The 20,809-nt window shown below is 36.9% G+C and overlaps 1 protein-coding gene across 3 annotated transcripts in view; it reads left to right on the top strand.

The window, feature by feature from the left end:
• Nucleotides 1–20,809, top strand: part of BRIP1 (BRCA1 interacting DNA helicase 1) — a 182,745-nt gene that overhangs the window by 134,403 nt on the left and 27,533 nt on the right. For all 3 annotated transcript variants that reach the window (XM_019026137.4, XM_055386965.2, XM_055386968.2), the window contains one exon: nucleotides 13,553–13,665. In XM_019026137.4, the coding sequence (XP_018881682.2) occupies nucleotides 13,553–13,665 (113 nt within the window). The remainder of the gene's footprint in view (nucleotides 1–13,552; nucleotides 13,666–20,809) is intronic.

The raw sequence follows: 20,809 nt of genomic DNA on the forward strand, positions 1-20,809 counted from the left end.
TAAAGCACTTACCAAGAGTCTAATATACACTAAATACAGTAGATAGCTTTTTCTTATAACAGTCTTTTGGCCTCCACCCCAGTCCTAGCCCCTGCTTCTGACAGGCAGTGACTTTCACTTCTTTAGCTATTTTATCTGGTATTTACCTCCATATTTTATCTTTATTTAATCAGTTTTAGACATGAACTATTAAATTCCTATTTGAGACAGGATTTTACCTCACTTACTCTGCTTTTTCCTTCTTATAGCCTCCCAAGATAGTTACAATTTTTAATTAAATCTATAGTTATTATGTACATTATCATGACTATGAAAATACTGTTCACTGTAATCAAATGATTTCCTTTCTTTCTTTTTTGTTTGTTTGTTTGTTTTGTTTTTGAGACGGAGTTTGCTTTTGTTTCCCAGGCTGGAGTGCAATGGCGCGATCTTGGCTCACCACAACCTCCACCTCCCAGGCTCAAGCGATCCTCCTGCCTCAGCCTCCCGAGTAGCTAGGATTACAGGCATGCGCCACCACGCCCAGCTAATTTGTATTTTTAGTAGAGATGGGGTGTCTCTATGTTGGTCAGGCTGGTCTCGAACTCCCGACCTCAGAAGATCCGCCCGCCTCAGCCTCCCAAAGTGCTGGGGTTACAGCCGCCCATCCTCCTTTCTGTTTTGAACTTTAGGGTTGATAGAACCCTCCTCTCTTCCACTTTCTTTTTCTCTTTTTAAAAGATCTTTATCTAAATAAATTTGTCACCTTCCAATAGTTGTGTGCCATGCCTCTCAATACAGTTTTTCTATCAGACCTGTCAGATAACAGGCCAGTTCCTTTTTTCTCCTGGAGATATCATTTCTGGAGCCTCCTGATCTTCTCCTTCGGTCAGGGCTAAATTGCTCATCAAGCCCAGATAACTGCCAATATCCTGCTATCATCCAATAACTGCTATCATCCTAGGAATTTGATTTGTCTGTCTTCTGTGATGGATTGCCAGTTTCCTGGGTCTCAGATCTTCCTCTTGTTTCTTGCTTACTGTTTCATCTTTATGGTACACATCCTCCCAACAGTTTCCTTATACCTCCATTTCCTGAGACTTTCTGAACTCCTGCAGGTCAAACTGGCTTATGTCCCAGCAGTAGCTCTGTGGATACGTTGGTTTGAACTTTCTCTTTTCTGCTTAGTCATTTAACATTTGTCCATCTACCTTTTATGTTCATATATTGGGGCTTGGAATCAGATGTCTCTTAGCTTTATTGAAGTTGGAGACTGTGTTTCTGTTTCCTATTTGTCTTTTAATTTAAAGGCAGTTTCTCTGACAGGCAAGGGAAAAAGAAATGTCTGGGTTTTTTTTTTTTTTTTTTTTGACTTATTGAAATCAGAAGTCTGCATTACTTTCTAAGATAAAGCATGAGTTATCAAAGTGCTATGATTCCATGTGTCTTATTCCAAAACTCACATTCACATTTGAAAAGCTCTGAATCAAATATTCTTGGCAATAATATTTCAAAGGTAGAAAGTGATCATATATTTTAAAAATCAAACCTTTGTGGCCAGGCGCGGTGGCTCACGCCTGTAATCCCAGCACTTTCAGAGGCTGAGGCGGGTGGATCACTTGAGGTCAGGAGTTTGAGACCAGCCTGACCAACATGGCGAAACCCCGTGTCTACTAAAAATACAAAAATTAGCCGGGCGTCATAGCACACACCTGTAATCCCAGCTACTGTGGAGGCTGAGGCACAAGAATTGCTTGAACTGAGGGGGCAGAGGTTGCAGTGGCCAAGATCATGCCACTGTACTCTAGCCTGGACAACACAGCAAGACTGTGTCTCAAAAAAAAAAAAAAATCAAACCTTTGCTCATGTTTGAAAGATTTTATATATATATATATATATATAGAGAGAGAGAGAGAGAGAGAGAGACAGACAGACAGACAGAGTCTCTGTTGCCCACAATGAAATGCAGTGGTGAGATCATGGCTCACTGCAGCCTCAATCTCCTGGGCTCAAATGATCCTCCTGCCTTAGCCTCCTAAGTAGCTGGGACTACAGACTCCTACCACCATGCCCAGCTAATTTTTATTTTGTAGAGACAGGGTCTTGCTATGTTGCCCTGGCTGGTCCTAAACTCCTGGCCTCAAGTGATCCTCCTGCCTCATCCTCCCAAAGTGCTGGGATTATAAACGTGAGCCACCACACCTGGCCCTGAAATATAATTTGGATGTAATAATAAAAATCTAGATAGCAAAAGTGTTATACTTCATCTTTTGGACTGTGGTGGTAATAAAGTTTTAAGGTTTTAAGTATATTTTCAGCATTTTCCAGTACTCATTTAATCTTTTTTCTTATGTACATGCTCGCTCTTGCTTAGGTTTGTTTTTAGATGTTAGGGTTTAATCATATGAAAGCTGAGTCTGAGCCTCCTCTCACTGGGATTAACTTTTACTTTTTATGCTACTATTGCCAGGAACCTTTATATAATTCCCTGAGTGCCATTATGCGTCATATTACATCTTCTGGCATCCAAAAGCCTCTTCCATGAGCAATCTTGCCTTTTTCCAGTGTTATATAAGGTAGACGTAGGTCTCTGTCACCTGCTGAATGCACCATTACTGAGTCCCCTTATTAAATCCTCTTAATATTGGCTCATTCCTTTAAGAACCTCTGATTCTATTTACTGCTTTCTTACATAAGATAATATTTTGTTGTTATTGCTAGCAAAAGTTTATTCATAGTTATTGGGCTCTCATAGGTGACTTTAACAAGAAAAACTCTAGATTGTAAGATATTTGAATAAAATAATATTTAGACTAATATGGTACCAATCATGCACTCATTCTCATAGATTACACCACTAGCATATTTTATATAGTTATGCTTTCAAAAACACTTCATAAGTTGAAAAGTGACCAAAAAGTATTATGGAGGATATTAAAGAGTGCTAATGTTAGCTAAAATTTCTTAGAAAATTTAAGATCAATTGTAGAAGTTATTTTTTAAAAGATTTGTTTCAAAACTGTTTGAACACTGTTCTGTATGTATTCTGCCAATGTATATATTTTCATTGACACTTGATGAAAAAGTAGCCACTCCAAGAACCCAAGAAACTTACTTTTTAAGTCACCTAAAGTTATGTGCCAAACATTGAATAATGTAGTCAGAGCTCTTTCAGAAGGAATTGGTCCAGGTGGTAAAATGATTTGGGGTGAACTGACTAAGGTAATGACTATATGGCCTCCACAGCCTTATGGCTTATTTCACATACCATGCAGCAATATATTACGACATCATTTAAAGTCCACCAAAACCTACACTGGGTTTCAGAAATATGGGGTAAGTAATGGCTTTCTCGTCCACTTACCTCTAATATCTGATGCTTTACTGTTTCATGCATATTGTCATTTATTTCTTCAACCAATTCTCTAAGGTAAGGTTGGCACACAGTCTCCAACTTCAATAAAGCTAAGAGACTTCTAATTCTAAGCCCCTTCTTACAGAAGAAGAAATTGAGAAAGGAAATTATAAAGGGCTACTGTGACTTGCCCAAGGTCAAACAACCTAAGTCTCAAGGCCTTGATTCCAAGCCGTGTGCTTTTTCTTTTTTTCCATTATACCTTCTTCCTCAAAATAAACTATAACACGAATGGTGGCATGTTCTAGAGATGATAATTTAAACATTTGCAGGTTTGTTTGAGTAATATTTTAACATGGATAACCTACCTAAATTGACACAAAGGTCATTACTCTTAAAAAGAATTTTTTAGGCCAGGCATGGTGGATAACACCTTAATCCCACAGCTTTGGGAGGCCAAGACAGGAGGATTGTTTGAGGCCAGGAGTTCAAGACCAGCCTGGGCAATGTAGTGAGACTGCGTCTCTAAAATAATTTTTTTTTTTAATTAGCCTGGTGTTGTGGCACGTATCTGTAAGTCCTAGCTACTGAGGAGGCTGAAGCAGAATGATTGCTTGAACCCAGGAGTTGGAGGTTGCAGTGACCTATGACCATGCCACTGCACTCCATTCTGGGTGACAGAGCAAGACCTTGTCTCTAAAAAATAAAAATAAAAACTTTAACTTAGCCCCTTACAGAATAAGCATGCTAAGATTTCTTGCATGTCTTAGAGTATTAACTTTTTAATAGGAAAAACTGGTTATATTTTTATAACCAGTTGAGGCTGAATATGTTGAGAAGAGGAGATACCTGATTTCAGAGGGATATATTTTGTTCTATTTCTTAAATTTGAAATATCCAGGTTATTTTAGTCAACACTGACAATTAGCGATACTAAGTTTAATATAGATTTCTCTACCAAAAAAAAGCACCTTATCCAAAACAGTATTAAAGCATATGTGAAATATATTGCTGTTACTATGTCTTGATAGATTATTGTGGTCAAGTTGTAACGTAACAGGGAAAGTAAGTAACAACTAAAAACCATTTCTAATGTGCTTTTATCATTATTATTCTTATTTAAAAGGGAGCCTGGCTTCTTAACTCTTGGCAGAAACTAACTCATTTTCCCCATTTAAAAAAAGTGTATATACACACACACACACACTATTTGGTTAACTGTGTCAGAAATCTTGAAAATATGCCAGATGAAATAAAACCAGCTATATTCTTTTTAATCTAGCTAAATTATATCACATACAAGATCTTATGCTGAGTTTATAATTCTAACCATTGGAATTTATATTGTGATACCCTGATAGAAGTGTTTACACTATGATGATACGGAGCAGCAAATGTCTCTAATGCACAGTCTCTGTCTTCCAGATTTGGTTTGCTGTAAATGTTTAGGCTTTAGGCCCTGCACCTTGGCTAAAGATAAAACTGTTCTACTCGAGTATTTGCTAGACAAATGTGTTTATTTTTCTGAAGCAGAGTTTTCTTAATATTTTTATAATTATGTAGTTTAGCTGATTATTTGTCCTTAGTCTCATTTGGAGGCTTGAACTTTTGTCTTCAAGCTTACATACAAGAAAAAAATTATATTCTTCTATTGATTGCTTTCAGGAAGGCATTTATTACTGAAATCATAATATGTATTGGTATGAGTTGGGATAAAATCCACCATCTTTCATGTGAAGCAGCAGTAAAATGAAGAGATGCATTTATAGTTCCAGCTCATATTTATCACACCATTTATTTTTTCAGAAGCTACTGATAAACTTTAAAAAGGCTACTTTTGTGCAAAGAGTTTGACTGAAAGTTGAAAAAGTCTAATGTTAATAATTGTGACCTTAATTTCTCGTTGACATATGCAGTATAATCCTTTTGATTATTTCATATTGTCTATTGCTGCTATAAGTGCTCTGCTACTTATACTGTTTCCAATAAAACCAAGGCATGGAGAACTTAAGAAACTTTCTGTTCGATCTCAAGTACATTATGATATAATGGTAAAGATCAGAATCCAAAATCATATAACTTCTGCTTGAATGCCATCTGTCTATTGGGTATTTTTACCCAATTCTAAACCGCCTCAGTCTTAATTATCAATGCCTTTGCTATTGAGGATCTTATTTCTACTTATGTCAGTTAGGTTAGATTTTGATGCAGATATATATTTATTTGTCTAAAAACTATCATAGTAAGGGTGCTTTACATTTGGTACAAACTTGACCTTCAATTATGAAATGATAAATTTTTGTGAATCTGTGCAGCATCTGAACCAATGGGTTGCAAACTCAAGCAGCTACATGAATTAAACAGGTTATTTAAATGAGTGGGTTAGTTGAGGACAGTGGTGAGATAGCCAAAGTTTTAGATGGTAGCAAATAAATTTTAATTATTTTAAGCCACAGTAAGGGCCACACAAAACACAACTATGGGCCTTCAGTTTGCAACTGTTAATAAAATAGTTTGTCTTTTTCCTGCTCTTCACACCCCTCCAAAATTACACATACACTAATTTATTGGGGATGGGGAGCAAGTGGTTTAAACTGTTTCCAAAAAGTGCAATTAAGTATAGCTTTCTATTTTGGGAAAGGCTTGTAAAATGTATTTGAAAAGTAATGTTAACTGATCTAAAAGATCATCTTCCCAAACCACACTTGAGCTCAGTTTATGGTGCTTACTTTCTGTCAAAACTTAGAAAAAACATTCACAGTTAACTTCCATAATGTAAAATGTCTGTCTCATTAGGCATTAAGGAAGCATTGGTCAACAGGTATAATGTTGTTAGATTATAAGGTAATGTGAATGTGGGCATGACCTCCCAAATAGATCAAAGACTAATCTCTTTGACAGTTACAAGATGGCAGAGCTTGCCTTGGGCCTTTTGCTGGTGGTGCACATTGAAACTATTTGTTTGGAAAGCATGCCTGAGAGATAAGAATGTGTTTATAAGGATGAGCAGGTAAAAGTAAAAGGTTGTCTTTTGACATTTCAACTAATCCCTTCCAGCCTTTGGTTTACTTAACATTTAGGCTATTTGCTGGCAGGAGAAACTGGCTTTTTCACATATGCTGTATGTCATTTTAAATTGGGTATTGATTTTCATGCTTGATAATCCCTAAGTGTACAATGAAATAGATTCTGATGTCATTAAAATTAGGTGTACTCACTTTCCACCTTTTCTTAACCCTTAGTTTTGCTTTTTCCAATTAACTGTGATCTCACAAAGTAATTTTTATTATTGATTAATTTTAAAAATCTGTTTATGTAATAAGAACTATTTCAAAGTTAACCTTTATATACAGTTCACTTCAGGGTTTTGTTTTTTGTTTGGGAGTTTTTTGTTCTTTTGTAGGTTTTTAAACTTTTTATCTAAAATAAATTCCCCTGGGTAAAATATTGGCAGTATTTTAAAGGCCATTTGGAGTGTAAAAGGTGTTTGAAAATTTGCAATAAATTAAAACAATGTAGCCATACAGAAAATTTTAATTATGTTAATGAAAAATAAAAGACCAAGGAGTCATAATTTTATTTAATCTAATAGTTGCTACATTCACTCTAAATATTCCATTTATAACTAATACATCCTAGAGCAACTGTTGTCTTCGGAACAGTGACCACTATAATGTATCAGTCTGTCCATGGTGTAGGAAATTTTGAACACATAAGCTATTATGTCTGACAAAGTAGATGTCAACTTTCTTTGAGGAAAATATTGTTAAAGAAGAGAAGCTGCTTTAGTTACATTTTTGAGAAATAGGTAGGAAATACATATATTTTTCCCAGCTGGACAGAATTTTAAAAGTATTTTTTCTTATAGTCTTAATTATCATGTGCTTTATTGCTGAATTTCCAGGGAGGGTATTTACATATCATCTAATATTTACTATGGTGTTATGTTATCATTTACTACTTATGTTACCCTAAAAAGCAAAGTTGGGCTGGGGGCAGTGGCTCCATGCCTGTAATCTCAGCCCTTTGGGAAGCCGAGGCGGAGGGATCACCAGGTCTGGAGATCAAGATCACCTGGCTAACACAGTGAAACCCCCTATCTACTAAAAATACAAAAGAATAGCTGGGCATGGTGGCATGCACCTGTAGTCCCAGCTACTCGGGAGGCTGAGGCAGGAGAATCACTTGAACCCAAGAGGCAGAAGTTGCAGTGAGCCGAGATCATGCCACCGTACTCCAGCCTGGGTGATTGAGCAAGACTCCGTCTCAAAAAAAAAGAAAAAGAAAAAAGCAAAGTTGGCTGGGCGTGGTGGCTCACACCTGTAATCCCAGCACTTTGGGAGGTTGAGGCGGGCAGATCACCTGAGATCAGGAGTTCGAGGCCAGCCTAGCCAACATGGTGAAACCCTGTTTTTACTAAAAAACAAACAAACAAACAAAATAAATATATATACACAAAAAATTAGCTGGGCATGGTGGCCTGCACCTGTAATCCCAGCTACTTGGGAGGCCGAAGCAGGAGAATCACTTCAACCCAGGAGGTGGAGATTGCAGTGAGCTGAGATCGCACCACTGCACTTCAGCCTGCTCTGTCCAAAAAAAAAAAAAAAAAGGCAAAGTCTATGTCCTTTATATGTCCTTTATATTCTAGTTGTAAAGTTTCATTTTAGAAATTTGACAGATTCTTTTGAGGGAATGTAAAATAAAAAGGGTGGGGTTTTGGGTTTTTAGATTTTGGCCAGGCACAGTGGCTCACGCCCGTAATCCCAGCGCTTTGGGAGGCCAAGGCGGGTGGATCACGAGGTCAAGGGATCGAGACCATCCTGGTCAACATGGTGAAACCTTGTCTCTACTAAAAATACAAAAAATTAGCTGGGCGTGGTGGCGCACGCCTGTAGTCTCAGCTACTCGGGAGGCTGAGGCAGGAGAATCTCTTGAACTTGGGAGGCAGAGGTTGCAGTGTGCCAAGATCGCGCCACTGTACTCCGGCCTGGCGACAGAGCAAGACTCCGTGTTAAAAAAAAAAAAAAAAAAAAAAAAGCTTAGATTTTATTTTTACAGTAAGATAAAAATTTTTAACCTCCCAATTTGAAAGCTGCTTTTCAGAAGTGTACTGTTCTGTTTTCTTTCCTAAAGCATGTTCTTTTATTTAAAAAGGTTAATAGTGGCTGGGCACAGTGGCTCATGCCTGTAATCCCAGCATTTTGGGAGGCCAATGCAGGTGGATCACCTGAGGTCAGGCGTTTGAGACCAGCCTGACCAACAATGTGAAATCCCAACTCTACTAAAAATACAAAAATTAGCTAGGCATGGTGGCGGCCGCCTGTAGTCCCAGCTACTTGGGAGGCTGAGAGGAGAACTGCTTAAACCTGGGAGGTGGAGGTTGCAGTGAGCCAAGATCATGCCACTGCACTCCAGCCTGGGCAATGGAGCGAGACTGTCTCAAAAAAAAAAAAAAAGTTAATAGTGTTATAGAGTACACGGAAAATACTTTGTTTTTTCTTGAGTAGGTTTACAATTTAGAAAAGTATTACTAAGTAAAATAGAGGTCACTTGAACCTAAGCACTGCAATACCATGACACTCGATTAGACCTAGACAGCTACTAAGTAACTACTAACTGCTGGTGGGTAGTATGTACAGCATGGATATACTGGACAAAGGGATGATTCACATCTGAGTGGGATGGAGCAGGATATAGCATGAGATGTCATCATGCTACTCAGAACAGTGGGCATTTTAAAACATAAATTATTTCTGGAATTTTTTATTTAATATTTTTGGACCACAGTTGACCGCAGTTAACTTAAACCACTGCAGATAAGAGGGAACTGCTGTATAAGTTTTGTTAATATATCTTGAAAGCCTAAAATGTTTCTGAAAAGTTTACTCTTTATTTTATTTTTTAGTTGACAGATAATTATTGTACATATTCATAGGGTACATAGTGATGTTTTGATACATATGATGTTTATTGATTAGATCAGGGTAATTAGCGTATCTGTCATCTCAAACATTTATCATTTCTTTGTGTATGGAACATGTAATCTCCTCCTTCTAGTTATTTGAAATGATGTAATATTGTTAACTATAGTCATCCTACTGTGGTATGAAAGATTAGAACTTATTCCTTCTATCTAGCTGTAACTTTATATCCTTTAACAAATCTCAGCCAGACGCAGTGGCTCATGCCTGTATTCCTAGCACTTTGGGAGGTCAAGGTGGGAGGTTTTCTTGAGCTTATGAGTTGGAGACCATCATAGGCAACATAGCAAGAACCCATCTCTATAAAAATTAAAAAAGAAAAAAATTGGCCAGGCATGGCACCTGTAGTCCAACCTACTTGGGAGGCTGAGGTGGGAGAATCACTTGAGCCCAGGAGGTCAAGGCTGAAGTAAGCCATGATCGCACCACTGCCGTCCAGTCTGGGGGACAGACTGAGGCCCTGTCTCTCGAAAAAACAAGACAAAAAACAAATATCTCCCCATCCCTCCCTTCCTTCTCCCCTTCCCATCTGCTAGTATCCTCTGTTCTACTTTTTATTTTTATGAGATTAACCTTTTTTTTTTTTTTTTTTTTTTTTTCTGAGACAGAGTCTCGCTCTGTCACGCAGGCTGGAGTGCAGTGGCGCGATCTTGGCTCACTGCAACCTCCGCCTCCTGGGTTCATGCCATTCTTCTGCCTCAGCCTCCCGAGTAGCTGGGACTACAGGCACCTGCCACCACACCTGGCTAATTTTTTGTATTTTTAGTAAAGACGGGATTTCACCGTGTTAGCCAGGATGGTCTTGATCTCCTGACGTCGTGATCCACCTGCCTCAGCTTCCCAAAGTGCTGGGATTACAGGCCTGAGCCACCGTGCCTGGCCGAGATTAACATTTTTAAGCTTCCACATATGAGCAAGAACATGTGGTGTTTAACTTTATGTTTTTTACTTATTTCACTTAAGGTAGTGTCCTCAGTTCCATCCATGTTGCCGTGAATAACAGGATTTCATTCATTTTTATGACTGTTTAGTATTCCATTGTGTATATATACCACATTTTCTTTATCCACTTATCTGTTGTTGGATACCTAGGTTGATTCCATATCTTGGTTATTGAGACTAGTGCTGAATAAACATGGGGGGGGGCAATGTCTCTTCAATATAATGATTTCCTTCAAGAAAGTAACTCCACATATCTTTATTTAGGCTTCTACTACAAAAATACACAATTGGCCCTCTGTATTTATGGGTTCTGCATCTGTGGATTCACCTAAGTGTGAATCAAAAATATTTGAAAAAAAATTGCTTCTGTACTGAACATGTACAGATTTTTTTCTTGTCATTATTCCCTAAACACTACAATGTAACAACTATTTGCATAGCTTTACATCATATTAGCTATTAAAGTAATCCAGAGATTATTTAAAGTATAAAGGAGGATATGCATAGGTTATGCAAATACTAAGTCATTTTGTATCAAGGACTTGAGCATCCATGGATTTTGGTATCTGAGGGAAGTTCTGAAACCAATCACCCATGGATACCAAGGGACAACTGTACCATTTGATATACTTGTCCTGGAATACTACAATTGCACCAGATTATTACCTGGAGACAATTACTAGGCCACAGTTCAGGGAGAATAAACTCAAACAGAGCTCAGTGGTCACACTGAGTTAAAGAGATAAAGTTTAGGGAAAGTCCATGGCAGCTAGAATTTGCAAGGTAGAGTACTAGAGAGGATGGAGCTACGTAGAGAGAGAGCTCCAGGTATCTGCATAGGCGTCCCCTTAAGTTTTTGGTCGAGTACTGATTGGCATATACATGAGAGGAAGCTACATAAGGCCAGGGAAATGAGTAGGCAGAAAAATTCCTAGAGCTTACAAAGTCTGGGAATAGTTTGAGTTCCCAGCAGCCAGAAGAGAAAAACTTCATAACACATGGGGTACTTGAAACAGTCATCAGTAGAGTTTCACCTTTGTATGGGGGATAAATTAGCCCTAGACTAAAGGCTGCTCTTGACTTTCCCTAACAAAGCTGCCAAAGAATGAACTGGTTCCAAGGACCCTAATTGCATTCACAACAAAATCCAGTAACCACTGACTTAATGCCCACAATGTCTAGTATCCAATCAAAAATTAGCAGGCATGCAAAGAAGAGAATTTAACCCATAATATAGAGGAAAATCAATAGAAACAAAACCAGAAATGACAGAGATGTTAGAACTGGCTAGCAGACAAGGATTTTTAAAATATCTTATGTTTTATGCTCTGTAAGTTCAAAGAAGATAGCAGAAAACATGAGCATACTGAAAAGAGAAACAGAAGCTATTTTTTAAATACCTACGTGAAATCTCTCTATATGAAACAAAAAATACACTGGATGGATTAGACACTGCAGAAGGAAAATTTGGTGAACTTGAAATCTTATAAATAAAAATTATCCAAAATGAAGTGTAGAGTGAAAAAAAAGAGGGTCAGTGACATGTGGAGTAATATAAAGTAGTCTAATATAGTTGTAATTGGAGTCTAAGAAGAAGAGTTTTGAGGCAGAAGAATATATATATTTAGAGAAATAATGGCTGAAAAATTTTCAAGTTTGATAGAAACTATAAGCCCACAGGTCCAAGAAGCTTAATAAGAACGCAAGCAAAATACACACAACAGCACACTGTAATCCAATCCAAAGTCGCTAAAAGAAAGGGGAACATTACAGAGATAGGACAATAGCATATTTTTTCTTCAGAACTATGCAAATCAGAAAATAATGAGAAGCCATCTTTAACAAAAGGAAAAAACCTGTCAATTTAGAATTCTTGATCAAGTGGGACAATCTCTTAAAAATGAAGATAGTGAAGGCTTTTCAGAAAAAGAAAAGTTGAAAGAACTCATTGCTAGCAAACGTGCACTGCTAATATTAAAGAAAGTTCTTCAGGTAGAAGGAAAATGATACCAGATGGAAATTTAAATCTACGTGAGAAAATGAAGAGTGCCAGAAATGGTAAATCTGTGGGTAAATACGGTATCTTTTAAAAGATAATCTTTTGGGACAAAACAGAAATCTGAATAAAATACATAGATTATTTAATACTAATGTACTAATGTTAATTTCTTAATTTGACATGAGCTATAGTAATATAAGATGTTAACATTAGGGGAAATTGGGTAAAGGGTATAAGGAATCTCTGTACTATCTTTGGAACTTTTCTGTAAATCTAAACTTATTTCAAAATTATAAACTTATTTAAAATTAAAAGATAATGTACTGTTTAAAGCATAATCAAAATGTTTTATGGGTTTATAGCACATATAAAACTAAAATGTATGGCAGCAATAGCATAAAGGACAATAAAAGGAAATGGAAGTGTATTGTGGTATTGTTTTTACATCATATGTGAAGTGGTAAAATATTATTTTAAGGTAGACTAATAAGGATGTATATCATAAACCCTAGAGGAATCACACACACACAAAGACATAGCTAATAATCCAGTAGTGGAAATCATATGGAAGCATTAGTGGGGGGAGGGGGGAACTTGATTGATCCAAAAGATAAAAACAAAATGGTACAGATTGGAGGGGTAGGGGGGAAGCAAGGTGGTAGTCTTAAACCCAATCATAACAATAACTACATTAAATGTAAATGGTCTAAACATTGCAATTAAAAAGCAGAGATTACCAGACTGGATAAACGTAAAAGAATGAACTACTCATAAACCTTTCAACATGAATGAATTCTAAAAGTATATTAAATGAAAAATGTCACAAGTCATTACATAGTATATGATAATATTTATATGAAATTCTATAAAGGGCAAAACAGAAAGCAGATCAGTGGTGGCCAGGGCCAGCAGTGGAAGAAAGAAATTTACTATAAAGGGATAAGAGGGAACTTTTGGGGGTGATGAAAATGTTCTATATTATGATGGTGGTTACATTACTATATATGTCAAAACTCACCTACTTGTACACTGAAAATTGTGTGGATTTAATGAATGTAAGTTCAATAAAACTGCTTGAGATCACACAGCTGATTAGTTATATGCATTAGGTAATTTAAGGAATGTGAAGCTAAATAAAACTATTTTAAATGAAACGAAAAAAATCAGTACTGAAAAACAAAATAAAATCTCTACCCTAAAAATATGTATATTCAAACTGTTAGAAGTTAATATGATGTTTAAAATGAGCTTTAATTATCTACTAATTTTTTAAATATATTTTAAAATTATTAGGTTGAACTAAAACGACAATACAATGACCACCATTCAAAATTGAGAGGTCTTCTACCTGGCCGTCAGTGGTATGAAATTCAAGCATACAGGGCCTTAAACCAGGCCCTTGGTAGGTAAGTGGAGTGAAATTTAATATAATATTATCTGTGACAGGGCTATATATATAAATCTAGTCTTGCTACTTTACTCTTTATAATAAACTTGGTAAAATTTTATTTAACTGGAACCGTAGGAACTGGTATGTATTCAATGATAGCTGTCACAAGTAGAATTTGAAAAGAGTAAATAAGAATAAGTTATTCCCAAAACAAAACTCACAATTTGCTAAAGTTTAAAGAAATTTTGTGATTGATCTAACAATGAATAGCACACAAAGATGCTCAGTAAATATTAAAGAAAGCTTATCAAATCAAAAAAGTTTTTTCTTGTGAATATCAAAGCTCAGATAACAATTTTATAGATAAACAGACCTCTCTCCTCACCTCCCCCAAAATGTCAGGGAAGAAAATTGATATACCAGCCAGTGTGAGGAGATATTCTATTTGAAAGTGTACTTTCAGTATGGAATCTGTGTATCTGTTAAAATATCATCAAATAGAAACAAATCTATTTTACTGCCCAGTGAGCTTCTGTAGTTGCACAATTTTTCATTCTGCTTCTATGTAAAGAAGACATCTGACAGAAAAAAAAATCATTTTCATTTTAATGTTATTTGTAAGCTTTAGATAACAATGTGATTACAATCTATATTTTCTTGTGTCTTTTATGTATAGTGATAATGTTGAAGGATAACATTGAAACTGAAGGATATTTAATAATTAAAGAAAAAATAAAATAATTAATTATTATTATTATTATTATTGTTTTAGACAGCCTCACTGTGTCGCCCAGGCTGGAGTGCAGTGGCGTGATCTCGGCTCACTGCATCCTCCATCGCCCGGGTTCAAGCAATTCTCCTGCCTCAGCCTCCTGAGTAGCTGGGATTACAGGCGTGCGCCACCATGCTCAGCTAATTTTTGTATTTTTAGTAGAGATGGGGTTTCACTATGTTGGCCAGGCTGGTCTGGAACTCCTGGCCTCAAGTGATCCACTCACGTCAGCTTCCCAAAGTGCTGGGATTACAGATGTGAGCTACTCGGGAGGCTGAGGTAGGAGGATCGCTTGAGCCTGGGAGGTGGGGGTTGCAGTGAGCCAAAATCATGCCACTGCATTCCAGCCTGGGCAACAGAGCCAGACCATGTCTCAAAAAAAAAAAAAAAAAAAAAATTAGCAAATCATTGAAGAAGGGTTAAAACAAGCTATAATCGTGATCCTAAAGAATTAACACCAACTAAACATTTAATCATGATACTCCGACTTCTAAACATTCTTGCCCATTAAGATTTGTGCTTTGTGAGACTCATTTTTAAATCATCATTTTATACAGTCATGCATCACTTAATAACGGATATATTCTGAGAAGTGAGTTGTTAGGCAATTGTATTGTTGTGGGAACATTATAAAATGTACTTACACAAATCTAGATAGTGTAGTCTACTACACATATAGGCTATATGATATAACCTATTGTTCCTAGATCACAAACCTATACAGCATGTTACTGTACTATAGACAATTGTAACACAAGGATAAATAATTGAGTATATAAGTGTAAAAGTACAGCAAAGATATGGTATAGAAATACAGTATATTAAAAATGGTACAAATGTATATGGCACTTACCACGAATAGAGCTTACAGGACTGTAAGTTGCTCTGAGTGAGTCGACCGAGTAGTGAGTGAATGTGAAGGCCTAGGACATTACTGTACACTAACTGTAGGCTTTATAAACACTGTACACTTAGGCTATACTAAATTTATTTATTTTTATTTTTTCAATAATAAATTACCCTGAGCTTATTCTGACTTTTTCTTTTTGAGAGATGAGGTATGGCTATGTTGCCCAGGCTGGTCTCGAACACCTGGGTTCAAGCAGTCCTCTCACCTTAGCCTCCCCAAGTAGCTGGAACTCCAGGCACACGCCACTGTGCCCAGCTTACTGTAACTTTTTTACTTTATAAACTTTTTATCTTTTTATCTTTTTTTTTACCTTTTTGACTCTTTTACAACACTTAGCTTAAAACACAAATTATACAGCTGTACAAAAATAATTTTTTATATCCTTATTCTATAAGCTTTTTCTATTTTTGAAATTTTTATTTATTTTTTTTTTACTTTTTAAACTTTTCTGTTAAAAATGAAGACATGGGGAGCGCAATAGCTGAAGCCTGTAATCCAGCACTTTGGGAGGCCAAGGTGGGCAGATCACTTAAGGTCAGGAGTTCGATAGCAACCTGGCCAACGTGGTGAAACCCCATCTCTACTAAAAATACAAAAATTAGTTGGATGTGGTGGCAGGTGCCTATAATCCCAGCTACTTGGGAGGCTGGGGCAGGAGAATTACTTGAACCCGGGAGGTGGAGGCTGCAGTGAGCCAAGATCACCCCACTGCACTCCAGCCTGGGCGACAGAGCGAGACTCCATCTCAAAAAAAAAAAAAATGAAGACATAAACACTCATGTAGTATCCTAGGCCTACACAGGATCAGGAGCATTAATATCCCTGTCTTCTACCTCCATGTCTTGAATCACTGGAAGGTCTTCAGGACCAATAAATAACATGCATGGAGCTGTCATCTCCTATGATAACAATGCCTTCTTCTGGAATTCTTCCTGAGGGATCTGCCTGAAGCTGTTTTATAGTTAACTTTTTTTTTTAATGTAAGTGAAAGGAGTACACTCTACTGATAAGAAGTACAGTATAGTAAATACACAAACCAGTAACACAGTTATTATCATTATCAAGTATTATATACCATACATAATTGTATGTGCTATACTTTTATAAGACTAGCAGCACAGTAGGTTTGTTTACACCAGCATCACCACAAGCACTTGTAATGCATTGTGCTATAATGTTACAATGGTGACATCACTAGGTGATAGGAATTTTTCAGCTCCATTATAATCTTATGGGACCACTATCATATATGCACTTCACACTGACTGAAACATCATTATGTGGTGCATTACTATCCCTTAATTTCATATTGTAGGGCATCAACATCTAATTTATAAATGCTATAATTAGGTTTTGTGCAAATTACATTTTTTTTTTTTTTTTTTGAGATGAAGTCTCGCTCTGTAGCCAGGCTGGAGTGCAGTGGCACAATCTCAGCTCACTGCAACCTCTGCCTCCTGCGTTCAAGGAATTCTCCTGCCTCAGCCTCCCAAGTAGCTGGCACTACAGGCTCGCACCACCACGCCTGGCTAATTTTTGTATTTTTAGTAGAGATGGGGTTTCACCATGTTGGCCAGGATGGTCTCAATTTCTTGACCTTGTGATCCGCCTGCCTTGGCCTCCCAAAGTGCTGGAATTACAGGCGTGAGCCACCACGTTCGGCCCACAAATTAACATTTTATATTCTCTATGAAATTTTAATTAACTTCACCATGTAATTATTTATTTCCTAGTGAAGCTGTAAGGCATTTGGATAATTCATAGAAACAGGTTGGGCCAGGTGAGGTGGCTCATGCCTGTAATCCCAGCCCTTTGGTAGGTGGAGGGGGGCGGATCACCTGAGGTCAGGAGTTTGAGATCAGCCTGGTCAATGTGGTGAAACCCCGTCTCTACTAAAGTACAAAAATTAGCTGGGCATGGTGGTGTGCGTCTGTAGTCCCAGCTACTGGGGAGGCTGAGGCAGAAGAATTGCTTGAACCTGGTAGGTGGAGGTTGCGTTGAGCTAAGATTGCGCCACTGCACTCCAGTCTGGGCAACAGAGGGAGACTCCATCTAAAAAAAAGAAATTGGTTAAGAGTAAAATCATGAAAACATGACCAGGTGACATATTTGCACTTCAACCAGAAGTCCCACAACTAATCATAATCTTAACCAGTCAAATAAAAAATTTTTATTTTTCTAGTGTCTTGTGTATTTACATTAGCCCATTTGTAAACCAGATGGCATGGTGGGTTCAGATTTGTGTATCGCTTAGACATAGCTATATGCATATATATACAAATACATAAGCTATGTGTATTTGTGTATAGCTTAGACATAAGACTACAACTAGATTTAAGCCCTAGAACATGTCACCCACTGTACTCCCCATCATTTTATTTTTTATTTTTGTTTATTATTATTATTATTATTTTTTTTTGAGAGAGTCTTGCTCTGTTTCCCAGGCTGGAGAGCAGTGGTGCGATCTCAGTTCACTGCAACCTCTACCTTCCGGGTTCAAGCGATTCTCCTACCTCAACCTCCTGAGTAGCTGGGATTACAGGCACATGCCACCACGCCTGGCTAATTTTTGTATTTTTAGTAGAGACGGGTTTCGCTATGTTGGCCAGGCTGGTCTTGAACTCCTGGCCTCAAGTGATCCTCCTGCTTCAGGCTCCCAAAGTGTTAAGATTACAGGCGTGAGCCACCACACCCAGCCACTCCCCATCATTTTAGAATGGTATTCTGCATGTGTTTTTCTTCAAACTGAGTGATTCAGGTCTATGGTTAAGCTACAGAGATCCTGCTCCCCTTTTCTCCCTAGAAATCCCATTTTACTTGGAATCAAGTTGCACTGCAGGTTATTGAAGCATCACATCTGCTTACTTTGTGTCTCCCTGCTGATTGACATTTTTTTTTTTGAATTTTAATATTCAGCTAATAGTTTCTAGGGGAGCTTGAATATATTTTTGAAATTGTTGACTTTTAGTCATTATACTCAATTTGCGGAAAATAAGTATTCTTAGCTCAGTTGATTTTTTTCTTCCTTTTAGTATAAGCAATGCCTTGAATTTCAAGAAACCATGTGAAACAAAAGTCATATTTGTATGTGGTTTTCTCGTTTACAAACCTTCTCCACATATATTATCTCATTTGATTCTTCTACCAATCACTTCCAGTAGCAATGCATGTTGCTACTTGATGTTTTATTTGCTTTGTTTTTGTTTGTTTGTTTGTTTGTTTGGGTTTTTTTGGGTTTGTTTGTTTTTTTTTTGAGATGGAGTCTCGCTCTGTCGCCCAGTGCAGTGGTGCAGTCTTGGCTCACTGCATCTTCCTCCACCCAAGTTCAAGCGATTCTCCTGCCTCAACCTCTTGAGTAGCTGAGATTACAGGCACGCACTACCATGCCCAGCTAATTTTTATATTTTTAGTAGAGACGGGGTTTCACCATGATGGCCAGGCTGGTCTCAAACTCCTGACCTCAGATGATCCACCTGCCTCAGCCTGAATTGTTTTTAAACTGGTTGTGAGAAATTAAATTATTTTTCTAAGGCCACATGGCTACTAAATGGCCCTTTACATCTTGGTCCCATCCACTTCTAAAACTGTAATACCTGCTTTTTCATCCTTATCCTCTACCTCTAGCCACCAAATTTTTCACTATTAAACATAAGTATGTCACTATTAAACTATCAAACATGCTATATTATTTCATTACGCTTTGCCTTGGCTTATAAGTTATCATACAATTCATTTGGCAAATTTAGCAATCAAAACCTCATTGAAAGTCATGTCCCTTATGAGGACCTTTAAAACTTCTCCAACTAGAGTTATTTATACCTTAGTAAACCTATAGCATTTTGGTTGCTATCTGTATTATAGCACATATCTCATTGTATTGTAATAGCCTATCTGTTTTCTTCCTTGAACATGTGTTACATGTTTTTACATTCTCAGCAACCAACTAAGTCTCAAATGCTTGTTGAATTAGTGAAAAATGTGAGGTTCAGTGCTTTTTCCTGCCATACAACATTGCCCAGAGAGCTTTTAGAGCTTCAAAACATGCTTTCCTGGAATATCATAAAAATCATGTATTTATAGTATTGATATATAATACTGTACTTTTAGAATTTTATTAATTTTTTTAAATGGAGAGCCCAGCTATCATTTTACTGATTTTCAGGGAATAATGTCAATAATTAATAATTTGTTACAAAGGAACTTATCCTTTTAAAACCAATCAATAAGTAAAATTTTTTAAATTAAAAAAATAAAGACCAAGCAAATGTTTTATGTTATTTAATAAAACTCATAATGTATATTGATTGACAGAAAAGGTGCTTATACTCTGAGGCACTCTTCTTGTAAGGGATACAGAAGATCTAAAGTAAGCAGAAACCAATGGATTCCTTTTAATGTTAATTTTTTTAAGCACACATGGGACTGTTAGAGTATTTGAAGTAATATAAGTCTATGAAATACAAGAACAGCCTTTGGAAACATACCAGATGGTTTTGCAACCAGGTTACAACTGCACTATGAGTTTCCTAACTAGTCTTTGTTGCTTTACTGAAAGTATAATCTTTGTCTCAAGCGGGCATAATTCATTTAAGCAAAGCAGTTTGAAAACAATGGTAAAAAGAAAAGGTGAAATCTTTTTTCTTTGAATTGTTTCATTAACAGAAATACCTTTCTACCGTACCATAGAATGCTTTAAACATAAATCAAACTGGAACCAAAATACAGTGGCACACTGACTTTCCATTGACTTTCAATACTCTTCTGTAGTATTGACAATATTAATCTTCTTCCTATCCTTCCCAGTGTTATGGTCTGTTGCCTTGGAGCCTATAGGTTACTTTAAAATAATATCAAAAAATAATGCCCTATAAAATTTAGATTTTTTTGTCTTTGTAGAAAAATTGAACATTTATGTTACTCTTCACCCCCTCAAAATCCTATGATAATAAAGAAATGAAAATGTCAAACCTACAATATTACAAAGAGAGAGAGGAGACAGTGACAGACAAGCGATATCAACACATTTTGAACACTGGAAAACAGCTGAATGACTGAATGACTTAGCAGGCAAGAGAAAGCTGAAATTTAAATCTACATTGATGATAGTCAACAAGAACTTTCAGATTTATGCATGAAAAAGCCTAGGATTTGGAGCAATCTAAAATGTCAATGAAAGTAAGATTTAAAAACAGGTGGCTTGGTTGCAAATTAGTATAAGAAACAATTAGCCTCCTCCCTCACCCAGGTTTACTTCTGGAAAGGTTGAACAACAGAGTCTCTGTATTCTTCAACACCAGGCACAGCTGAGGACGTATTAAAGATGGAGGTTAATATTATATACGGGGATTTTACATACTGAATGTGAGAACTCCACCCCCCTTTTCTTTTCAGCTCTGAGTAGGCTGACAATCAGTCTTACATCTCCCAAGTGTGTAGAATTCCTTTTTAGGGAAACTGACCACCCCATGAGAAAATATC

The sequence above is a fragment of the Gorilla gorilla genome, chromosome 4 (assembly GCF_029281585.2).
Source record: "Gorilla gorilla gorilla isolate KB3781 chromosome 4, NHGRI_mGorGor1-v2.1_pri, whole genome shotgun sequence".
NCBI lineage: Eukaryota > Metazoa > Chordata > Mammalia > Primates > Hominidae > Gorilla > Gorilla gorilla.